This window comes from Rhipicephalus microplus, chromosome X (assembly GCF_043290135.1).
Source record: "Rhipicephalus microplus isolate Deutch F79 chromosome X, USDA_Rmic, whole genome shotgun sequence".
Taxonomy (NCBI): domain Eukaryota; kingdom Metazoa; phylum Arthropoda; class Arachnida; order Ixodida; family Ixodidae; genus Rhipicephalus; species Rhipicephalus microplus.
The window spans coordinates 293,158,168-293,183,506 of NC_134710.1; the positions used below are offsets into that span (position 1 = coordinate 293,158,168).

General features: G+C 47.0%; 1 protein-coding gene across 11 annotated transcripts in view; it reads right to left on the bottom strand.

Annotated features, from left to right (window-relative positions):
- Mps1 (dual specificity protein kinase monopolar spindle 1) overlaps window positions 1–25,339 on the bottom strand; it is a 183,488-nt gene that overhangs the window by 18,986 nt on the left and 139,163 nt on the right. For all 11 annotated transcript variants that reach the window (XM_075879352.1, XM_037413840.2, XM_075879344.1 and 8 more), the window contains one exon: window positions 1,332–1,441. In XM_075879352.1, coding sequence (XP_075735467.1) covers window positions 1,332–1,441 — 110 coding nt within the window. The remainder of the gene's footprint in view (window positions 1–1,331; window positions 1,442–25,339) is intronic.

Sequence of the window (25,339 nt, forward strand, 5' to 3'; positions counted from 1 at the left end):
AACACAAGCATAAAGTAGAGCTCCTGTGGGAGCATAATCGGGAACAATAAACCACTGCCATCTGTACCATCTGGTAATTAACAGCACACCCATTGAGTCCACTGCTTTGAGCATGTGGGTAGCATGTAGCCTTGTCAACATAAAACCAGGCTAGTGAGTATGGGTGAGAGTTTAATGCAATAGTGTTAGTGCCTCCATTGAAGAGAAAACAGCTATCAGTGTAAAAAAAATGAAGAAAATCAGCACTTATTTTTAATAATTTATTCAGAAAGAAACTTTCTTAAATCAGTTTCAACAACAATGTTGAACTTTATGAGCACCCACTGGGAAATGCAAATTTCTTAGATTGGGAACTACGTAAAATTTGATTTTGTTAGATCAAGTTTTAACTGCATTTTTATACTGCACAGAATATTACCTTGATGCCATCTAAAATGGTTCCCAAAAAACAACAAATGTTCGAGACAGGTGCCAAGACCTTTCTAGAATTAGGAAAGCTTAACATCGTTACAGTGTACTAACCACATACACTGCTACGTTACATAATAACAATAATAATACCTGGGGTTTTACGTCCCAAAACCAACATATCATTATGAGAGACGCCGTAGTGGAGCGCTCTGGAAATTTTGATCGTCTGGTGTTCTTTAATGTGCCCTGAAATCACAGAGTACACAGACCTCTACCAATTCGCCTCCATCCACCGCTATGCTGCAGACAAGAATGAAGTTGTTAAGAGATTACTACAGAAATAGGAAACAAGACAAGATGAGGAGTGAAATGAACGATAGGTCTACATTTTAGAGATGCAAAACTAACTTATTCAGAGCTTTTCTTAGTGAAGTTGTATGGATTGAATGTACCTGCTTGTAAAATGGTTCATGAAGAATAAAGTGGTGCTTAATAAGAGACAAGATGACGACAAAGACACACCACAGCTACAAACATGCAGATCTGTTCCTGTCTTAAGCACTTATTCTTTATCTACTGTGCAACAACCAGTGAAATAGAGCACACCGTGCATAACCTGGTTCAAACAAGTGACCTCTCCTGATTTCCTGCAACTCTACTAGGTTACTTTCGCAACCTGCGACTTATGCAGTTCTACATTATACAAAGCATGTATTTGTTGGCTCAGTTAATTTATATATGTTGTACATTTTATATATTTTTAAACATACTTGCTGCTGTACTTTTCATGCCTGCTATAACCTATAATGCTGGAATACCTGAGGGCAAAATTAAATATACGATTTCCCCCTTGTGCTAACATAACAGAGCTGATAAACTCTACCAAAGATTTGCATCTTTGCATAAGTGAGCATTCCCACCTCTTTCACTTTGTCTGCACTTGCTGGAGACAAGTTCTCGATCTGACTAATCAGTGACTGCACATGTGGGTTTGCAGACATGGACAGACTGCCTGGTTGTGGTGCCATTTCTGTAAAGATAGACCAAACATAGTTTAGTAAATTCTTTTTGGCAAAAGGGCTACAACAAACCCATGCACTAAAAAAAAATAAAACATTGCAATCAGAATTGACACACTCATGCAATTAGAACCTAACCCCTTCAGACAGTACAGTGTGAGTCATGCACCATGTGTTACTTCAACCAGCTTGAAATGCAATGTGTACGCTCACACATCCTTCCCGAGTGCATGACTAGAGCTCAGTAAGCGTCATTACCCTGCATATAGCTGCAGAGGACAACATTGCTGAAGACACTCCCATGTTCAATGTCATTCGATAAGCATTGTTTGAGGATCCAGGCCAAAAACAAATTTTTGTTTACTCAAAATGAATATAGGTGATAATGATTTACCCATGCACTTTAAGCCTGAGCTTTTACATTTTCATACAAAAATAGAACATGAATGACTTCAGGATAAATGAACCTTTACTCATACCAGAGTCTTTTAATGTTTTCTGGTCGCAAAACTCCTCCGTAACGCTATGGGAAGAGCTAGTTATGTCGCCGCAGTGGCCGCACGACAGCCTAGAAGCGCACAGGGGGCACTGAGACGAGCTTCGCTGCGCAGGGAGAGCTAGGGACCTGAAAAATCTGGTAGAATTGGCATTCAGTTTTCAATGTTTTTCTGCAATTGTGTAACCGACGGCTGTGATGATTCTATGCAAGGTTACAGATGGTGCACGTGACTGACGATGCCCAAGATATGCTGTGTACCGAGTTGTCCCTCTGTCTACAGATGTACAAGCGAAAAAGTGTCGTTTACTTTGACGACTGGCCATACCCTGACAGGAAGCTGCCTGATTAATCTTTGATTCTGAACATGCTCGTGTGTGTGAGAAAGATTGTCATGTCACCGACGTTATTTGGACTGCCAACTTTACAGTGAATGGAGAAAAATGCATCTTTGCAATGCAAGAAAGCAAGATGCCGGCTGGAGCTGTTTCTTTTGCAGCTTGCTAGTTTTTTTAGGCTCTTGCCAGTTTATTAGATGCTTTCCATTTTTTTGTTTATTGTTGTTAAGTAGAATGTACTTTTTCTATTTTCATTTACTCGATGTCAACTAAGCTAAAGTTTTTTTCTTCAAATTTACATCAGTTCACTCTGTTTTTGTTTTGTCTTTCCAATAGCTTGATGCCTTCATTAACTGGCCTTGCACAGAGTTTTTCTGTGCTTAGAAAAGGTGTCATTCATAGCTTTCCCTTTTCTGAGATAATTTTTTTTCACAATTTTTTATTTCTGTTTTAATCGTAGCATTCTTATTTTGTTTACTGTAAATTAGTGGCTTGATAGCGTGATGTTTCAAAACATATGCACTGAAGCAAGCAATTATAAAAAAGTGTGGACTCTATGAGCGTTAGTGCTTTCTAAGCGTGGCACGTTTTTGAATATTTTGTCCGTGTTGCACTTTTCACATTCTAAATAAATCAAAAGTGCAACAGAGTTCTGTTTGTGAACAGATGTGCCTATTTTTTATAGATTGGAGAAACATGGCTTTGTTTCATTCAATCAAGTGAGCAGTCTTTATAAAAAAATTTGTTGCATCCCATGGTGCAAATGTAGTTCATCCAAGCAGTCATAGTAACCCACGTTGTGATTTGTTAAGGTGGCACCACACCAGAGTACCCTTGCAACACTGCACAACGTAAAGTGCGACACACTTTTGCTTGTGCAATGTAATATTGTCCACGTAACATGTAGTTGTTGAAGTTGCACGCCGAAAGTGACCAGAACGTGGTTGCAAGGTCCGAGTTAAGGCTAGGCTTCAGACCCTAGAGACCTGTGTGTATTGACAATACACACCGATGTTACCTTGCGAAAGCTTTGTCATTCCCAATTTCAAGTGTTGCTAAATATATTGTAGGCATTCATTAAGCACATCTACCATCTCTACACATGTTCATCATCATGAGTGGTCGTCATCTTCATCTGCTGTAGGGACTTGGCTTGCCTGAGTTCTGTGCCTTGGGTGTGGTCGCTTCATCGTGCCTTCTGGGCCTAATAAAGGTTGCCTTCACCGTTTCATCACAAGTGGTGGAGTGTGCTCTACGATCTTCCGTCCTCTCCCAGCCCGCTTTACCTCCTGGAGCTCCGCTCAGGTCGTCGTTTGTGCGAGGTGTCCGGTAACATGCCTCAGGACGAGCAAATCGGCGCTTCTGCGTCTACCTCCACGGCCCCGGCTACCGTGCCCTATCCATCGTGGATTATCACCGCGCACCAGCGTGAGCCGCCCACGTTCGCCAGACTTTGAGGTGAAGATGTGGAGGATTGGTTGGACCAGTTCAATCGAGCGAGTTCCACTAACAACTGGGATGATCCTACCAAGCTTCGCCGTGTTTTTTTCTATCTGACAGGCGTAGCGAAAACATGGTTTTTCAATCATGAAACGGACATTACGGACTGGACACGTTTCAAGCAACAGCTTCGCCAAATTTTCGGCACCCCGGCAGTTCGTTCAGCTCTCGCGAAGAAGACACTGGATGCTCGCAAGCAACAATGCGGTGAGTCTTACACATCGTACATAGAGGATGTCCTTGCTCTCAGTCACCGTTTCAGCACGTCCACGTCTGAATCAAAGAGAGTTCGTCATCTATTGAAAGGGATCGGCACGGTCGTGTTCAATGCCTTGGTCATACAAAACCCGACTACAGTCGCTGACGTTGTTGCCACGTGCCAATGCCTAGAGGAACTTGAGTCCCAACGGTTACCGCCGGACAGCACTGAAAACACCACCCCGACTGATGCCTCATTGCGTGCCATGATCCGGGCGATTATACGGGAAGAGCTACAATCTTTCGGCCTCTCAATGACACCGAGTCCACCTCCCCCGTCCAAAACTGTTTTGCGCGACGTTATCAAAGAGCAGTTGGCGTCCATGACCGGGCCAGCGTATGTAGACTCTCCAGTACCTCGACTCCAGCCGACGTACGCACAAGTCCTCGCTGGCTCACCACCCGTCGTACAACCGATTCCCGCACACTCGACGCCTGTCCCACTGGCTTCGTTAACTCCGAGTGCGCCTAGCCAGCCCTTTCACCCACCATGGCGGCCGCCTCGTCCGATCTGTTATTACTGCGGCTATTGGGGCCACATTGCACGTGTCTGTCGGAAGCGTCAGCAGGACGAGCGTCGTGGATTCGATACCTACGGACGGGATGATGGGACAAGCTGGTACGCTTTCCAACGTTGTCCTCATGATCCGCCGCTACGCCGCTCACCGTCCCCAACTGCGACATCTGAGCCAACCACTTCATACCGCTCTACTAGACGCCGCTCACCCTCACCCCTCCGCCGCTCCACGTCTTCATTGCGACCTGTCTCGCAATTCACCAACCAACGCCCGGAAAACTAACCTCTGCAGCTTTTGGAGGAAAAGCTGCATCGAACGAAAAGACAGAAATTCCTCCAGTGCGTCCATACAATACGATATCTGTTTTAATAGAAGGTGTTTTAATAGACTGCCAAAAGTTCGCACCAATTATGGCAAACAAACCATTCATTTTTCCGGAATTTCTTTTTGGAATAGTTTGCCTTCCGACATTAAAGTATGCCGTTTTCTGAAGGTAATTAAATCAAAGTTAAAAAATCATATCATGTCAACTAACTAGCCTGTTTTGCTGGTTCTTAATTGATTCCTGTTCATTGTGAGTTGCGTTCTGTAATCACTTGTCATTGAAGTTAGCACGTTATTCTTACTTTTAAATTGTTTCTGTGAGATTACAAGGGTATATTCTTACTTTATTTGTTTCAATTGCATTTTACTGTAGCTCTGTCTCCCTGCTATGTACATCACAATCATTCTCAATTCTACATTGTACAAGAGGTCCCCTTGCAGTCTCTGACTAGGGGACCTCTTTCTCTATATCATGCACATGTATTCTTCTTCATTTAGCACAATAAAACCTTCTGTTCTGTTCTGTACGTGGACGCTTTAATAGACACTGGTGCTTGTTTGTCTGTGATTGATCGTTCCTTGTGCTCACGTCTGCGAAAAGTCACCACCCCTTATGATGGACCTACACTGCTCGCTGCTCAAGGGGACGACATTAGACCTGCCGCTATGTGCACCGCTCGCGTTTTCATAGCTGGTATTCTTCATTTTGTGCAATTTGCTGTGCTGACTTCGTGTGCCCACCAGCTTATATTAGGCTGGGATTTTCTGACTACGGCGAACACTTCAATCTGCTGTCGAGAAAATGTTGTTCACATGATGGAAACTGACCATGCCCCGTATGCGGATGACAAGCCCGTTCGCTTGCTCGCTGCTGAAGATACCGAGCTACCACCAGGTCATCAGCGAATAGTTACCATCACTTCTAATGTGATCGACTCTGGTGACGTGTTTGTCCAACCATCTGCACGCTGTCTCGCAAGAGGTAGAGCCCTTGCTTCAGGTCTAGCGCGGTTCCACAATGGCTCCGGACTTCTCTACGCTACAAACCAGACGTCTGAGAAAATTCTCATTCCTAAAGGCACCACAATGGCTTGTGTTACTGAATCCCAACCTGTCTCTGTTGTCCCGTTTATGCCAGCGTGTTCTGACCTTCCTTCTATTAGACGTTCACCAAGCGTTTCTGTTCTTGCTGCGACTATTAGTCCAGAACTGACCTCTTCACAAACAGATGAGTTGCTTGCCTTGCTACAAAAGCACAGGAGATTGTTTGATGCCCATTCTTCTTCTCTGGGACAGACGTCCATTATTAGGCATCGTATCCAGACCGATGGCACTTCCATCGTACGCCGTCGACCATATCGCGTCTCTTCGTCCGAACGTGAGGTCATTGAACAAAATGTAGCCGATATGCTGCAACGGAACATTATACGTCCCTCCGCGAGTTCTTGGTCATCCCCTGTTGTTTTAGTAAGGAAAAAAGATGGCTCCGTGCGATTTTCGTGGACTACAGAGCACTTAATAAGATTACCTACAAGGATGTTTACCCCATGCCGCGCATAGACGATGTTTTGGATTCGCTGCAAAGTGCCGAGTACTTCTCAAGCCTAGACCTCCGTTCAGGTTACTGGCAAATACCCATGCACGAGGATGACAAAGAAAAGACAGCGTTTTCAACACCAGATGGGCTGTACGAATTCAACGTCGTGCCATTCGGCCTTTGCAATGCTCCAGCAACATTCGAGCAGATGATTGACACAGTTTTACGAGGCTTGAAATGGAAGACTTGCTTGTGCTATTTAGACGATATCGTTATTTTCTCGTCAACTTTCCCTCAGCACTTGCAACGACTGGACGAAGTTCTTACGTGCCTTGCAAACGCAGGCCTTCAGCTGAACACCAAGAAGTGCCGTTTTGCGAGCAAGACGATTAAAGTGTTAGGCCACATCGTAAGCAAGGATGGTATTCGTCCCAACCCAGACAAGATTTCCGCTGTCCAACACTTCCCGCGTCCTGAAAAAGCCAAATATTTGTGCAGCTTCCTCGGCCTCGCTTCTTATTTTCGCCGATTCATTCGAGACTTCGCCTCAGTAGCTTCACCATTGCACAAGTTGCTCGGATCAGGCGTCGCCTTTGTGTGGTCTCCTGAATGTGAAGCGGCGTTTGCCCAACTGAAGTGTGCACTCACATCCGAACCAGTCCTCTGCCATTTCGACGAAACCGCGCCTACGCTCCTGCATACAGACGCTAGTGGTCGAGGCATTGGTGGAATTCTCCTACAGCGAGACAAATCTTCACGTGAGAAAGTCGTCGCATACGCGAACCGTGCACTGACCTCTGCCGAAAAGAATTATACCATCACCGAACAGGAGTGCCTAGGGGTCGTATGGTCGATACAAAAGTTTCGACCTTATCTCCACGGCTGCCACTTTACTGTGATTACGGACCATCACGCCTTAGGCTGGCTCTCGGCAATCAAGAACTTGTCCGGCCACCTTGGTCGCTGGATTCTTCACTTACAAGAATACGACTTCACGATTACATACAAGTCAGGAAACAAACATCAAGACGCCAACGCACTTTCGCGTTGCCCGCTCTCTTCGGAGCCACTTAACAAACCCGCCACTGCCGCACTCGAGAAGCTTTCGGCCGTCTCTTCCCTACATGTTTCGTCATTAGCTACTGTGGACCCGACTTCTCCAAGCGAGTATGGTTTGTCCTTATCTCACCAACGTGCTGACCCTTACTGTCGCCGCATCATGGACCGTCTTGACGGGACTTGCCGGCCTCCTAACGCCCATCTTCGCCGACAGCTGATGCAATTCAAGCTCAACAACCACGTCCTGTACCGTCATATCTACCATCCTGATGGTCAACGCTGGGTGCCCGTTCTACCTCGCTCTCTTCGGGCTCAAGTCCTCAAGACATATCACGACGACATGTCTGCTGGACACATGGGCTTCCAGAAAACGTATGACCGCATAAGATGTCACTACTACTGACCGGGCTTGTCCACGTGTGTCGTGAAGTACGTTGCCTCATGCGCCCTTTGTCAGCGTCGCAAGCTACCTACATCAACTTGAAGTGGACAATTACAACCGCTCCCGTGTCCCCTGCAACCATTCGAGGTAGTTGGCGTTGACCTGTATGGTCCGCTTCCTATGACTGTCACGGGCAATCGATGGATAGTAACAGCTGTCGACCACCTAACCCGCTACGCTAAAACAGCTCCCGTGCCTTCTGCATCAGCTTCGGAAGTGGCTGACTTCATCCTTCGAGCAATAATCCTTCGACACAGAGCTCCTCGTGTAATCCTGAGCGACCATGGAAGAGTATTTCTTTCAGAACTCGTCGAAGAAGTGCTCAAGGCATCCGGCACTACACACAAAACAAGCTCCAGTTACCATCCTCAGACGAACGGCCTGACAGAGCGCTTTCATCGTACACTGTCAGATATGATAGCGATGAATATCGAACCCGACCACAGAAACTGGGACACCATTTTGCCATTTGTCACTTTTGCGTATAATACCTCTGTACAGCGCACAACCGGTTACTCGCCATTCTACCTCGTCCACGGTCGCTTTCCCTCTTCTTTCCTCGATGTTTCGTTCTTCTCTGCGCCTGTCAAACCATGTTCATCTTCAAGTGAAGAATACGTGTCTCGTCTACTTCATTGCCGCCAGCTGGCTCGTGTCAACACTGAAGCCAAGCAACAGGATCGCAAGCTTGAATATGATGCCTCTCATCGTGCCGTGTCCTTCAGCCCTGGCGACGAAGTCCTCCTTCTTACACCCATTCGCACGCCCGGCCTGTGTGAGAAGTTTCAATTACGTTTTATTGGCCTCTACACTGTCTTGGAGCAAACCTCTCCTGTGAATTATCGCGTGGTACCCGTTCTTCTTCCGACGGACCACCGCTACAGGGCAGCAGAAATAGTCCACGTATCCCGCATGACGCCTTTAATACGGCGTTCCTCTTCACTTTAAACTGCGGCCAAGAACTGCGGTCAGGATGACCGCTTTCACGTGGGGGGGGGGGGGGGAAGTTAGTGTAGGCATTCATTAAGCACATCTACCATCTCTACACATGTTCATCATCATGAGTGGTCGTCATCTTCATCTGCTGTGGGGACTTGGCTTGCCTGAGTTCTGTGCCTTGGGTGTGGTCGCTACATCATGCCTTCTGGGCCTAATAAAGGTTGCCTTCACCGTTACATCACAATATGCGTAATAGCAGCCGAGTGAAGTTAGTTTTCACAAACTGTAAACACAGGACCTGTAGAGCTTTTTTTTTGTAATGTGGCCATGTACCGTGGCAAAGGTGGTCTGATTGTAAATACTAGAGCGATCAGCACTGGCTCAACTCTCGCTGAGGGGCTTCATTTTACAAGTTTGCAGCTTTATGAAGCGTGTGCGGTGTCAGAAGTCTACGTAAATATCCTGTGCCTGAATAAATACTCTTGTGCTCCACTGCCTGAGATAAGGAACCACGCTGGAACAAAATATGCAGTGAATATTCCTGCGTCAAACACTACTGCGTCTATGACAGCTCTGATGTCATAAAAAAATATGCAAAGTTTTTTACACATGTATATAACAGCCACATTGTATGTAGGGTGAAGTATGAGTATTAATTGAATTATTGCAGTTTGGTGCATTCCCAAAATGACCCCCCCCCCCCCCCCCCCCCCAGAATCATAGTGCGTATGAGTAGCGCCATTTATTCGGGCTAACATGAGCTATTTTTTGTTGATTGCTGTGCTAGCCGCTATACGGCACTACATGTAGAAAAATATGTTATCACTAGTCATCTACACACTCTACTGTGAGTGAATGTGGAGACATGGATGTCCACTTCAATAAAACTCTTAGTGACGCTTGGCAAGACAGCCTCACAGATGTGTGAGCTCCTTTGTGATGCTTAAATGAGACATTATCACAGGCACGAGTTTTCAAGTGGCACAAGAGGTTTGTTTATGGGAGAATGTTGGTAGAAGACAACACAAGGCAAGAATGCCATGCAACGTCACTGAATGAAAACATGGCTTGGATCAAGGAGTTTGTACAGTCGGACAGAATAATCCCAGTCTGCATGCTATCAGATGCTTTCGGCATCAGTAAGACAACATGCCACCAAATGTTGCTCGAGAACTTGAGAAATTGAAAGCCGAATGCCACACTTGTGCCACACTCTCTAACACAGGACTAGAAGGATATGTGGGCATCCTTATTGAAATGCCCTTAAGGGTTAAATAAATAATGATGATCAGTGAGAGCTGATTTTCTCTCAGAGGCAGAAAAGAATGAAGCATTCATTGACTGCATCATTGCTGAAGACGAAACATGATGTTTTAAATATGATCCTCAAACAAAGACGCACAGCACTAAATGGCGAATTACAAGCTCTCCGCCGTCGAGAAACGAGCAGTGACAGAAGACCAAAACAAAGACAGTGCTGACAGTTTCTTTCGATGCCAGAGGTATCATACACCACGAGTTCATCCCACAAGAGCCTACGGTGAGTCAGGGGTTTTATATCCGTGTGCTCCGATACAAGCCCGTGCACTGCTATGCCGTCACCCTGAGTTATGGGCATCTGGACAGTGGAGCCTTCTCCACAATAACGCAAGGCCGTACACTACTTTCAGCGTGATAAAATTTTTCGCCTTACTGCACTTTCCCATCCGCCATACTTGCCTGACATCTCCCCATGTGATTTTTTTCCTGTTTGCTTGAGTGAAAAGAGCTCTAAGAGGTCGCTGGGTGGGGAGCACGGAAGCCCTTCAAAACACCATGACAAAGGAACTGACAGCTCTACCGAAAGAACCGTTTTCCAACTGTTTTCAAAAACCAAAGAAGCCTTGAAAGCTGGGTATAGACTGCAAAGAAAACTATTTCGAAGGGGTGCTGCACAAATTATATCAATGAGGTACTGACAGAAAAGTTTTGCCTTTGTGTTTTTTTTGCTGCAACGTGTTACTAGGAACATGTTAGTCACAGCACAGCACATTGTTTGCCGCAGGGCACAACCGATCATTAATTACAGGTTCTTTATTACACACCAGTTTCAGCTTCGGTTTCGGTTAGAGGGCTCCAAAAATTACAAGCCACTGGGCGCTACTATCAACATCAAGCGTGTGCAATGCTCAACCATGTCAGCACACAGAACTGTGACGCGCTTTTGCACGGTCCCCATCAAGAAATCTTTTTGAACAGGAAACGAGTAAACAGTGTCGGCAAACACACAACTTTTAATGCCTGCACTGCTGCAGCCACACGAGCAGCTGCCAAGAAGTAGTCTGCAGGAGCAAATGCAGCAAAAGAAAAATGGTAGCTGTGACATCATCATAACTTGTGTTGACTGCAGTGTGGTGACCTGAGGGAAGTATGGGGGTCGCCATGGGGTCACCTTTGAGGGTGTCAATATGGCAAGGCTCAATTGTGTACACAAACTTCAGAACTCCTTTAAAATAATTTCCAAGCTATGTTTGCTGTTGATGTTTTGCAGATAATATACCATTGTTCACGGAAGTTGATCCCACAAGCTATCTCGCCTGCGAAATTTCGTGCCAGTACCCCTTTAAATGCATTTTTTAAATGGAATTAGAGTGGGAACATTACGTACAAAGGTTGTAATTTAGATAGCCAGCACTGCAACGACAAGTTGTGTTGCACTGACCTTATGCCTATATAGTGTCTTTATCCATAGCAGTTTTTCTAAATCTGGCATAACTCTGCGGCAGAATACTTGATAATATTAATATTAATTGTTGAGGTTTAACGTCCCAAAAAGACAGTATGATTATGAAAGACGCCGTAATGAAGGGCTACAAAAATTCCCAACACCTGGAGTTCTTTAGCATGCAACTAAATCTAAGCACAAGAGCGTCAATCATTTTCGTCACCATGGTACCCACGACTGGCAAAATACTTGATTGCCAAGGAGAATGTTTGAGTTCGATTCCTGCTGAGATTCTGCTGTTTTATCTTTGGATTGTTTAGATCTACACAGCCGCAGGCACTCTGACATTCAATACTGAAAAAATTGCGCTACTGTTCCTACGGAGAACGAAGTTAGGAGAGAAGAAATGAAGTGGACAATACTTGTACTGTAAGTGGAAGTACTTGTACTGTTCATTTCATTTCTTGTCTCCTCCCTAACTTCATTCTCCGCAGCAACTGCAGCGCTAATTTTTCAGTCATGAAAAACCAACTAGCCCAATATCTCACTCTTCTCACATTCAAGTTACATATGCCTACCCTAGTTGTTCCGAGATACATATAAACTGTCAATCACCAGTGTTTCATCCCTGCGTACCACGGCCCGTGGTACATGGGTATGTGCCACACGTGTCTGGAATAAAAGGTTTGACAACATGTGCAACAGGATTTTCATGTTATTCATGTCACAACCTCGCCAGACCCCCCAAACCAATTTTGGCGTAAACAGAGTTAAAGAGGCAATGGCAAGAGCTCCAAGACATACATACATGCATACATACAGACTTACAGACTGGGAAATAGATAGGTAGATACCGTATTTACTCGTGTAACGAACACACCTTTTTTTTTTTTTTTGAAAAATCGAAGCAAAGTTAGGGGGTGCATTTATTACGCGGGGTAAATTTTATGAATTTCAGGAGAAGCAAAAAATTTGGTAATGCAAAAAAAAAGTTAGGTTGCTTAGCCTTTCGTAATTTACATATGCTTACACTGTTTGGAAACAGCTTCTTTGTTGCACTTTACTCATCTTCGGTGGTTGATGGCACTATCTTCTGCAAGCTCTCCCCGTGCTGCCCGCACACGCCATAAAAACATTTTGTGGCTATCTTTTCTTCGGAATCCTTTAACCGTAACATTGGTATCTGCTGTAATCTCGATGGGAACGCAAAAGCATGTGCTATGACGCTTAGACGCACTTAGCCGGCTTCGCGGAAACCTCGCACGACGACCGTGACGACGCTGTTAACATAGTAGCAAGCACGACGAGGTCGTGGTAGCAAGCAAACAACATTGCAGCAAGCTACCCCTGAAGCATCAAAACAAACCGTCAATAACAAGATTAACGACTAAATATGGCCACCGCTTCACTTCTACATAAGAAGTGCCTGTACGCGTGGATAACAAGCGAAGCGAGATTCGGGGGCACTACCATGTTGTGGAAATCGTCACAATCTTCCCAGGACGACAAGTGTTTTTTCTGATTTTCCAGAAACCTGCGACGTGATAGCGACGAACGGCCCTTTGCGACAGCAAATCTTGAGGTCGTTGCTCGAAAATCGCGTGCACGTGGTTGGCCTCCCCCCCCCCCCCTTTTTTTTGAGGGGAGGAGGGGTGATTCTTTAAAAAAGCTGGAAAGGTAAGAAAAAGGGGTGTGAAGTGCATAATAATTGTCTCCCTTGTGAGGACACTTCACCTGATACATTCACGGGGCAATGGGGAATAAAGAAACAGTAAGAATGAAAAAAAAAAAGAAAAGGGGGGTGGGGTTCACAGGAAGCTACCAACGTTGGTTGGCGCGGGCAGTTTGGTGACATTCGCTTGCTGTGTGCTTATCAGCTGCGATGTCTCTACACTCGCACCGCTCGTGAACTCCGCTGTGGCGCACAAATAGGACAGGGAATGTGCCCACACAGGTAGAAAGAAAAGCAATAGGCAAGCAGGAATGGGCGAAGGGGGGGAGGGAGCGAGCCGAGATGGTTGAGGGGGGTTGTAAAGTAATAAAAAACGGAAGAGATCCAACGGTGAGGAGGCACCAGGTGTCGGTTAGCGGGACTGCAGTGGATGAATATAGGATGTGCGTTTATTAGGTGGGAGAAAAAAGAAATTCAAATTTCGATGACTGAAGTTAGAGGTACGTTTATTATGCGAGTGCGTTCATTAAGCGAGTAAATACGGTAGACAGATGGACAAAAATACTCAAGGTTCCCGCAGTTCACCAAGAAATCCTTCCCATTTAACAAAGCAAACGGACTTCCCAAAAATGACCAATACTCACAACCATTAGCAATAAAGATCAGCAATAATGAAGTTGAGAATATAAAGATATTGTTTAAATACACTCTATTTATTCATTTGGTAAAAAAGAAATGAAAACCAACGATCGATGTTTGCTCGAATATTTTGGCTCTGAGTAAGAGCACTGTTGCCTTCTATTTTTTGATTGAAAAGGAATCAACAAAGTTTGCCAAACTGTACAACAGGTTGCAAGCAGCAGAATCTCGGTAAATCAAAATCTCCTTAAGAGGCACTGATGTTAAATTTCAAAATCGAGATGAGCTCTTCATTTGACTGCTCAGTATGCATAGGTCTTTTTGGCCAAGTTATAACGGCGTCAGTCGTGTGGAAGTTATTATATTTCGGCGGCAAATAGCGTATGAAAGCTCAATGGGAAATTGAGTGCAACACAGTAGGGCAAGGTCAGCAAGGCAGAGTGGGAGTTGCAAAGCAGGAAGCATGGGCACGGAAAACCTGAGACAGCGAGAGAGCAGAAAATAAAACGCGAGGCATTTTTTTAGCACTTTTTTTTCTTCGAAAGAGGCGATGACAGCCGTGACGCTTCAGGTTTTTCTTTGGAGGCCTTGTTTTTTCAGTCAAGTTCATCTCTTTTCGGTGATTACTTATCGCGTCCACAAAGCAAGTCGGCGTTCGCGCTGCGGTGATACGACAAATGAGTTCATCTGTGCTTGCAACGAAGAAGCGGAAGCAATTTTTGCTAAGCTAGACAATGGATATTCTTCGGCAACTGGAAGGCAAAAAGCAGGCTGTAGTGAAAGAACCAAATCACACGATAGGAATGTGGATGAGCTGGAGGCCTTTGCGCAGCAAAGTTTGTGCTGCTCGCGTAAAAAAACAACACAGACTTCTTTAAAGTGAACGTGCATTTTTTGGTGTTTACTTGTGCATTTGTTTTTTTTCTTTTTTCTCAAGAAAAACAAGTTCAAGGACCCATTGTTGTAAAGATAAGTCGTTTTGATTGGTGACAAATAAGTATTTATGATTAATTTTCTAGCTTTCACTATAACAACCTTTCAAAATAACGACCAAATTTCCGCAGTCCCCTGAAGTTCGTTATACCGAGATTTCACTATACATGCCGCGCAACTCTTCAAACAAACTATCAGCAGCGTTCCTGGAATGGACGACATCCGCCGATGAATCGCTGCCACAGTTTCCCGCTACCGATTGAACTAGACATCACGAGCCGCTGCGGAGAGCGCGTTTCGCCGTTAAGCAGACTTGCACGACAGAGTTGCGTTGGTACGAAACATAGCATCGTGGATATTAGGATGCATGCACGACCGCTGTTTATTCAGCGAAATAAAATAGGTACGTGATTGTGACTTTGGTGGCCCCGAGAACAAGGCGCACATGTATTGATGCGTTGGCGTGGCTATTGCCGGTGATAGACGCTGCCAAATCTGACTTTGGCGCAGTTTTCCTTGATATTATCAGGATGACGCAGTAAATCTGATTTGGCGCACTTTAGCGCAGTTGGAGCAGGAGTGGGATCACTGATATGTCTCGGGAAGATCGTTTTTGCATGTTCGAAAAGTACTACAGCACGCATTCAGCCTTCCAAACTTTGCAAAATGAAATGCTCTTTCCAAAAAATGTGCGATGTAGGGCAATAAAAATACTTTAAATGAATAAAATTTTAAAAAGGGTGTAATTTTCTGTTGCCAGCTGGAAAACAATGCAATAAAAAACACTATATGTGCAAAAATATTCAAAACTAAGAACATTCAGAATACATATTTTGTAGATAAATGACCCAAGAACAGTATAAAAAAATGATGAATGCTGTACAAAATGTTTCTCTTCACATAGACAAAGAAAATCGGAACTGAGGCGCTGCTTCGTTGCTTGTGCCATGCGGTAAAGCATTGCATGGCTTTTTGTGAGAAACAAGTGTACACGTACACTTTTTTTCAGTAAATTTTTGTTGTCTTGCGACAATAACAGTCTCCAGGTGTTCCAATATAGATGGATACCTGTGATGTAATAATCCCTCTGTAAATGAGATGTCCAATGAACTTCGCTATTTCATTTAGCGTCCCCTCTTTCCATGAGCCACCCCACTCCACATAGGTTGGAGTTTCAATATACGTATGCATCCAAGCATATTTCCTTGCATTTGTGAACATCTTGCATTAAAAAAAGGACAATATCGAGTGCAGTTCTAAAACATTTCACACTGCTCCATAGTAAGGGCCAAGATGTGCTCTGGGGGCCTTCTTGTAAGGAAAAGCTCTGCAGCCAGCGCTAGCACACCGCGCCCCAGCGAAGTGCGGACCACGCACGTAACCAGTGTAGCTATAAGTTTGTGCACATAAGTCAGAAGCCATACGTACTTGCAGCAGAGGAGACAACTTGAGAATACAAACAAAACAAACCCATGAACCGCTGTGGATGTCTCAGGCTGATGCAAAACATTGTCGCCATAAAACTTGAAGTTGAGATGCTGTCTTCTTCAAACTCTCGTCGCCACTCGATTCAAGTGGTGTTGCAATACGATTTCGAGCAGCACATGTGGTTTGTAGTGCTGGTGCTCACCCATGCGTGCATGATGAAGATGTCATAAGAGCCACTAGTGACACTAGATGCAACCCTGTGTCTGATATCATGATGCAAACAAAATCAAAACTGCTGGAAACTACGATAGATATAGCGTGAGAACAACGACACAGAGACAAGAAGGACACTCTGTGTCGTTGTTCTGTTCTCGCGCTATATCTATCGTCATGTCATACCAACTAGCCCAAGCTGCTACACTGCTGGAAATCGTCAGAGAAGGCCACCTCGACACTTTAAACACGCAGCGAAACTTTCTATACTTTTTATAGAATAAATTTTTCCTGACTTTTAGGAACAGCTCTCTATTGAACAGCTGGCATAAATTTCTGGCAAATAGTACCGCTCAAGATAGACAAACTGCAAAGCTGACACTTTAATTCGATGTTTGGCGCCCAAAGGTTCTTTTCGTTACAGAGCTTCAATGTTACTATAGCATAATCACGAGGGGAACACACATCTATCAAGTTCGCCAGCCTAATGCACTGTAAAAACAATACATGCACATTCATTCGCGCAAAGGTCTGTCAAAAATTACTATGTTGCCAAAACGGGCAAACTCAAATTTATTCTGAAAGTTGAGTGGCTGGACTAACTCTGGGGGCCTTCTTATGCACCTAGCACTAGAAAGTGCTAGGTGCATAAAAAACGATTTGAATAGGCATGGTAATGAAAGAGGTAAAGGGCACCTAAACCACCCAGAGGTCGAAATTGAGTTATTTTGAAAAAGTTGTGCATGAGTATACAACGAACACAGAGCCATGAGAATTTTTGAAAAGAGTGTCATAATAGCGGAGTTAGACGCGTTTGATTATCAAAATGTAGTGATCACTGCTTTTGCTCTTTCATTCACTACCCTCCGCTGGTATCCTCTCTCAAAGCCACTTTGTCCTCTTGCCGACCGCCGCACTGGGGGTTTCTATGGCCATCATGCGAGTTTTTCTTTTAGGGGTGAAGCTCCTTATGAAGCCTCCTCTGTTGTTGTTGTTGTTGTTGTTGTTGTGGCGGCGGCGGCGGCGGCGGCGGCGGTGGTGGTGGTGGTGGTGGTGGTGGTGGTGGTGGTGGTGGTGGTGGTAGTAGTAGTAGTAGTAGTAGTAGTAGTAGTAGCAGTAGTAGTAGTAGTAGTAGTAGTAGTAGTAGTAGTAGTAGTAGTAGTAGTAGTAGTAGTATGTAGCTACTTCTAGTTAGTTTTAAGTATTGCTCACTAGATGGTGTTGTGTGTATATGTTCTTGGAAATAATATCACTAAATGGCATTAATGGCTTTCGTACAGTTGACGAACGAACTGACAGACACAGACAGGCGGATGGACGTACGGATGGACGTACGGATGGACGGCTGGAAGGAAGCTTCGCCTCACTCATCATCATTCACTCCGTGGATATGCTGTGAATTTTTCACAGCATATCCTCCGTGGATATGCTGCGCATATTCACTCCGTGGATATGCTGCCGCAAACCTATGCATTTGAGTGCCATCGCTTCAACCCAGTCGGGCTTTCTGTGAAACTGGCGGGCGTATATGCGCTGTCCACTTTCAATTCTCCTGCTATGCGGGAGCTTTTCTTCCTCCCACGGTGCTTTCGCTGAGGGCTCCAGGACAGTTGCTGTCAGCTGGGTTCTCATTTCTCGTGCGAACATCAATTTTGCTGGTGTTTGATCAGTAGTGCTTTGAACAGTGTTGTGCTGTCTGAAGAGAAAGCGCGCGATTCGGCGTTGCATTGTCCCAGTCTGGTCTTTAGTAAGGGCGCGCTTTAGCTCAGCCACGTAGCGCTCGGCTTGTCCGTTCGTAGCCGGGTGGTAAGGAGCTGATGTAACAGACGAGAGGCCGTTGTCGCTGTAAAACTTGAGAATCTCCGTGGACACAAACGGAGTGCCGTTGTCCGAGACCACCTTGTGCGGTAGGCCAAACGTTGCAAACAACGACCGCAGAGTGTCGATAACTGCTGCCGATGTAGTTGTAGCCATTTGTTTTACCTCCAGCCACTTGGTGTATGCGTCTACAACCACCAGGAACGAACACCCTTCGATAGGTCCAGCAAAATCAATGTGCAGGGTGTGCTAAGGCGTGTCTGGTCTTTCCCATTCAGGAATAGGGGCTCTTGGCGGGCTTCTGTGGTTGCATTGGCAAGGCTGGCAATCGTGAACTGTTAATTCTATATCATGGTCGATACCAGGCCACCACATATAACTTCTGGCGCACTTTTTCATGGCAACAATGCCTCGATGACCTGCGTGGACAAGCGACATGGCCTGTTCGCGAAGTGCTGCTGGAATTACAACTCTTGATCCCAAGGTGACGCAACCGCGATGAGTGCTCAACTCCGCAGCTCGCTTGCGGTAAGCGTTGAAGTGTTCACACTTTAGCTTCTGCACGTTGCCTTCTTGTATAGCTGCGTAGACTTCCTTCAAGACAGTGCACTCCTGCGTTGATGCTGCTACCGTGTCAGCTGTTAGCGGAGGGTTCGGCAGCGCCTCGAACATGAGTATATCACCCGGCGGGGGTGGTTCATCTATTGTGGTGTCTAGCGGCAGGCGGCTTAGTGCGTCGGCGTTCTGGTGTTTTTTCCCCGTGCGATGTACGAGTTCGTAATCGTACGCCGACATCTTGATGCACCATCATGTCATTTGCGGCGACAATGTCTGTGGCATTGGCTTCTGGGGACCCATAATACCCAATAAGGGCCGGTGATCTGTTATGAAAGTCACTTTCCTGCCGGTAATGTACTGCCGAAAGTGATCTGCTGCGTAGACGATGGCAAGTCCCTCTTTATCTAGCTGGGAATAATTCCTCTCTGCCTGCGATAGGGTGCGCGAAGCAAAAGCGATCGGGGCTTCCCGTCCCTGGTCATCAACTTGGGAGAGTGTAATGATGATTGTAGTGGGTCATGCGAATCTCGGCACACACACATTGTCAGTGCTAAGCACGAGACGCTCGGCCCGGACTGTTGCTGATTTTGATAGCTAGGCCTACGCTCCTACCTGGTCTCGGATAACAGTTTGGACTGTCTCCGTTCTATATTATAATTGGTGGAGTTTGCTGGGTCTCCTTTCAATCCTGGAGTTGCGAAGCCGGACTCTACCTGCTGTCATGACCACTGCATCTGCCACAAGCCCTCCTCCTATGGCTTCCCAGGCCATCGTGTGCTCCGGCGCGGTCCGTCAGCGGGATCCTCCCATATTCAGTGGCACTGACGACCACGACGTCGACGACTGGCTGGCTACTTACGAACTCGTGAGTGTCTTGAACAAATGGGACGAAGCCACGAGACGGGCCACTGTCGGCATTTACCTCAGTGGCATTACCCACTTATGGCTTCGGAACCATGAGACCGACGTTCCCACCTGGACAGCATTCAAAGCAAAGTTCAGCGAAGTCTTTGATCGTCCTTCTGTCCGCAAACTTCGTGCGGAGCAGCGCCTTCAGTCGAGATCTCAACTGCCTGGTGAGAACTTTACAAGTTACATAGAAGACGTCATCGACTTGTGCAAGCGCGTCGATGTGAACATGACAAAGGTGGACCGCATCAAGCATATTTTTAAGGGTATTGACGAGGACGCTTTCCAGATGCTCATTTCAAAAAGCCCTGCTACTGTCGCCCAAGTTACTGAGCTCTGCCAAAGCTATGATGAGCTTCGCCGGCAACGTCTCGTCACCCGCCGTGCTGTCCCACATCAGGAATCGATGTCCGGCTTAACTCCCTCGCAAGACCCCGTCCTCCTCTCGCAGATCAAAGATTTCGTGCGCGAAGAAGTTGCCCGCCAACTCTCGCTCATCTCTGGCCGACCGGAGCGCAGTGCACCGCTTAGCCCTACTCTACGGACTATTATACGAGATCAAGTGTCTGAGGTCCTTCCTCCGCAGCTGGTGCCACCAGTCAATGCACCATTGACGTACGCCGAAGCAGCAGCACGACCACGACCACAGACGTTCCAAGCGCCGCCTCCACAGCCTGCTCCTGTTTGTGCCGCCCAGCCGCCACGACCTCCACTTCACCGAGTCCCTAATCCATGGCGCACTGCCGACAACCGACCGATCTGCTTTTCGTGTGGTCTACCTGGGCACGTCGCACGTCTGTGCCGCCGCTGCCCACTCCACTCACGTGAAAACCTACGTCCATACGAGAACGATTACACGTACACTCAATACACCCCAGACCCCGAATTGTACGCTCCTCGTCCAAGCCACCGACCAGCTCCTGATCACCGATCTCCTTCTCCACGTCGACGCTCGCCCTCCCCGATGCGCCGACGCCCCCCTACAATCGACACGGAAAACTAAATGACGCAGTTCCCGAGGCAAGAACTGCGTCCTCGTCGCAAAGCACAAGCCCTCTTCGTTCGCCGCCAAATGTAATTAATGCCGTTCTTGAAGGTGTACCCGTACTTGCCCTTATTGATACTGGTGCCGCAATTTCTGTCATCGCCGAAAAAGTTTGCCGTTCAATTCGAAAAGTGACAACGCCTTACTTGGGTTCATGTCTTCATACTGCCACTGCACAGCCTGTGCAGCCTGTGGCTGCGTGTACTGCCAGACTTGTAATTCAAGGAGTGCCCTACACAGTCCAGTTCGTAGTACTCCCGCACTGTTCTCATGACATCATTTTAGGTTGGGATTTTCTCTCCCATCACCAAGCCGTCATTGATTGCGCCCCAGCCGAAGTCGCCTTTTGTCCCCTTGGTGATGCGCTACCAGTGCACGATCGCTCTTCCGATGCGAAGTTGGTCATTAGTGACGACACCCAAATCCCTCCACGCGCTAGTGTCTTCGCACCTGTGTCGTGTTCCACCGTCGTCGACGCTACCGCATTCTTCACGCCTTCCGCTGCTTTCGTTCATCGCCACCTATCACCGCTCCCAACCGCTCTCGTTACTCTTCAAGGTGGTGCGACCAACGTGCCTGTGAAGAATCCGTTCCCATTCACGATTACGCTACTTCGAGGCGAATGTATTGGTTCGATAGAATCATTCGAAACCATCGCTACACTTGACGTTCCTGATGAATCATCGGAAGTCAGCGCCCTCTCCTGTAGTTCCGTGAATGACCCTTCCACTACCGACATTTTCAACCGTGTCATCGACGAAGGCCTAAACCCACAACAGAGGTGTGAGCTTTTGAGCCTCCTTGACAAGTTTCGACCATCTTTTGACAGTCACAGCGCTACTTTAGGTCGCACATCTACCGTATGCCACCAGATCGACACAGGTAATCACCCACCACTACGGCAGCGACCATACCGTGTTTCGCCAACTGAACGCCGTATCATCGATGAACAAGTAGGTGACATGCTAAAGCGAGGCGTCGTTCAACTGTCAAACAGTCCTTGGGCGTCGCCGGTTGTTTTAGTTAAAAAGAAGGATGGCAAGATACACTTTTGCGTAGATTACCGTCGCCTAAACAAAATAACACGAAAGGATGTTTATCCTTTGCCTCGAATTGATGACGCCCTCGACTCTTTACAAGGCGCAGAGTTCTTTTCCTCCCTTGATCTACGCTCTGGGTACTGGCAAGTGCCCATGAATCCGGATGATAGGCCAAAAACTGCATTTGTTACACCAGACGGCTTATACGAATTTAACGTGATGCCATTCGGGCTATGCAATGCGCCGGCAACATTTGAGCGCATGATGGACACTATCCTACGAGGCCTCAAATGGAACACGTGTTTGTGCTACTTAGACGATGTAGTGGTATTCTCACCCGATTTTTCCACGCACCTTCGTCGCTTGGAACAGGTTCTACGCTGCCTCTCTGCAGCCGGCCTCCAACTAAACTCGAAGAAGTGTCACTTTGGAGCGCGCAAGCTGACCATTCTCGGACACGTCGTGTCGAAGAATGGCGTTCTTCCTGACCCCGCTAAGCTACGTGCTGTTCGCGAGTTCCCGAGGCCCGCGTCTCTCAAGCAGCTGCGTAGTTTCATTGGGCTTTGCTCATACTTCCGCCGCTTCGTCCGAGATTTCGCCTCGATCATGGCGCCTCTGACAGACCTACTTCAGGGAGACCGCAATCTATCTGCGTGGTCTCCAGCTTGCGACAGTGCCTTTGCGAAGCTCCGTGAACTGCTTACAACACCACCAATACTGCGTCATTTCGATTCAAGCGCTCCCACAGAAATCCACACAGATGCTAGCGGTGTCGGTCTTGGCGCTGTACTCGCCCAACGAAAGCCTGGTTACCAAGAATATGTTGTTGCGTACGCGAGCCGCACTCTTACAAGAACAGAAGCAAATTATTCGGTAACTGAGAAAGAATGCCTAGCGATTATCTGGGCCATTACAAAATTTCGGCCTTATCTATACGGCCGCCCTTTCGATGTTGTTACCGACCACCACGCGCTCTGCTGGTTATCCTCCCTCAAAGATCCCTCAGGACGCTTGGCACGATGGGCTTTACGGCTCCAAGAGTACGACATCCGCGTCATTTATCGCTCAGGCCAGAAGCACGCCGATGCCGACGCTCTTTCGCGTTCGCCTGTTTCTACTGATATTGCGAGTGTCTCCATCCAAGACAACTTCCTTCCACTATCAGGACCCATCAACATGGCTGCGGAGCAGCGCAAAGATTCGTGGATTGCGTCTCTGATGGATTACCTATCTGAAACACTCGCCCACCCGCCATCTCGAGCGCTACACCGACAAGCCTCTCACTTCGCCATCCGTGATGGAATACTTTATCGCCGCAACTACCACCCTGACGGTCGCAAATGGCTACTCGTCATACCCAGGCATCTCCACGCCAGCATATGTGCTGCTTTCCATGCCGATCCGCAGTGTGCGCACGCCGGTTTGTTTAAAACCTACGCCAGGCTACGTTTTCGGTTTTATTGGCGCGGCATGTACACATTCGTTCAAAAGTACATTCGATCTTGCACAGAGTGCCAACGCCGCAAGCACGATCCTCGCCGTCCTACTGCACCAATGCAGCCGTTACCGTGCCCAGTGCGACCATTCGACCGGGTTGGGATAGACCTTTATGGTCCTCTGCCATACACATCAGGCGGGAATCGCTGGATAATTGTAGCGATCGACCATCTCACGAGATATGCAGAAACGGCCGCTCTACCAGCCGCGACGGCACGTGACGTTGCGTCTTTCCTGCTGCAACGCTTTGTTCTGCGTCACGGCGCTCCACGTGAACTTTTGAGCGACCGAGGCCGCGTCTTTCTCGCGGATGTTATTCAAGAACTTCTTGCAGAATGCCATGTAATTCACCGCTGTACTACCGCATATCGCCCACAAACAAATGGATTGACAGAGCGTTTCAACCGTACTCTTGGCGACATGCTTTCTATGTATGTCGCCTCCGACCACACCAACTGGGATCTTATTCTTCCTTACGTAACGTACGCTTACAACACGGCACCTCAAGCGACGACAGGCTTTTCTCCATTCTTTTTACTTTATGGTCGAGAACCATCATCTCCAATTGACACCATTCTCCCCTACCGACCCGACTCATCCGAAGGCACACCACTTTCCGAAGCCGTGCGGTATGCGGAAGAATGTCGGCAATTAGCTCGCACCCTTACAACACAAGAACAAGGGCTACAGAAATTTCGTCACGACGATGGACGGTCCAACTACCAATTTTCGCCCAATTCTCTTGTTTGGCTGTGGGTGCCCCCCAGTGCTGCTCCTGGTACCTCTACAAAGTTTGTCAGCAGGTACCATGGACCTTATCGCGTCATAGAACAAACTTCCGCTGTTAACTACCTCATCGAACCCCTCACGGCCACTGTGGACCTGCGTCGCCGAGGCCGCGAAATCGTGCATGTGAATCGCCTCAAACCATATCACGAACCACTTGTCCTCACGACACCTTAGAACACTTACTTGGCACCATCTTCAGCGAGGGGGGAATATGTAATGATGATTGTAGTGGGTCATGCAAATCTCGGCACACACACATTGTCAGTGCTAAGCACGAGACGCTCGGCCCGGACTGTTGCTGATTTTGATAGCTAGGCCTACGCTCCTACCTGGTCTCGGATAACAGTTTGGACTGTCTCCGTTCTATATTATAAGAGGACTGCTCCCACTCCGTATGGTGATGCATCACAGGCTAGCAGTAGGGGTCTCCTTTCATCGTAGTGTCGCAGAACAGTAGACTTGCAAAGTAGTTGCTTAAGGGCAACAAATGACTCTTGGTGGCGTGGCGACCAAGTCCATGGGACTTCTTTCTGCAGGAGCCGATATAGATCGTTGGCCACTATAGCTCGATGTTCCAAGAACCGGTCGTAGAACGTCAATAGCCCCAAAAACGACTGCAGTTCTTGCTTGTTAGTAGGCGCTCGTGCTTCGGTGATTGCACACACTTTGTCTTCAGTGGGATGGATACCCTGCGCGTCAATTTGATGTCCAAGAAACTTCACTTCAGGCACCACAAAAACACATTTTTCTTTACTGATGCGCAAATTAGCATTTGCTAGCCTTTCCAAAATGAACTCCAAACGTTCTGTGTGCTCTTCATTGGAGGCGCCACCGACAATAACATCGTCCAAGTAGACGCAAACACCTGGGATCCCGCTAAGTGTAGACTCCATAAATTTCTGGAAGATTGCTGGCGCTGCAGATATTCCGAATGGTAGCCTTTTAACTTTGTGAAGACCCTTAATAGTGTTTATTGTGAGCAGTTCAGACGTTGATTCGCTCACCTTCAGCTGCTGGTAGGCTTGTGTCAAGTCCAAGGTGCTGAAGATTTTTCCACCACGAAGCGTGCTAAAAACCTCTTCCGGTGTCGGCAGTGGGTAGGAAGATGCTTTTGTCGCCAGGTTGACAGTGCTCCGATAGTCTCCGCAGAGGCATAGGGTACCGTTCTTCTTTCGGACGACAACGAGTGGTGTAGCCCATTCCGAATGTTGCGTCGGTTCGATGATCCCTTGTTCCTGCAGTCGGTCAAGCTC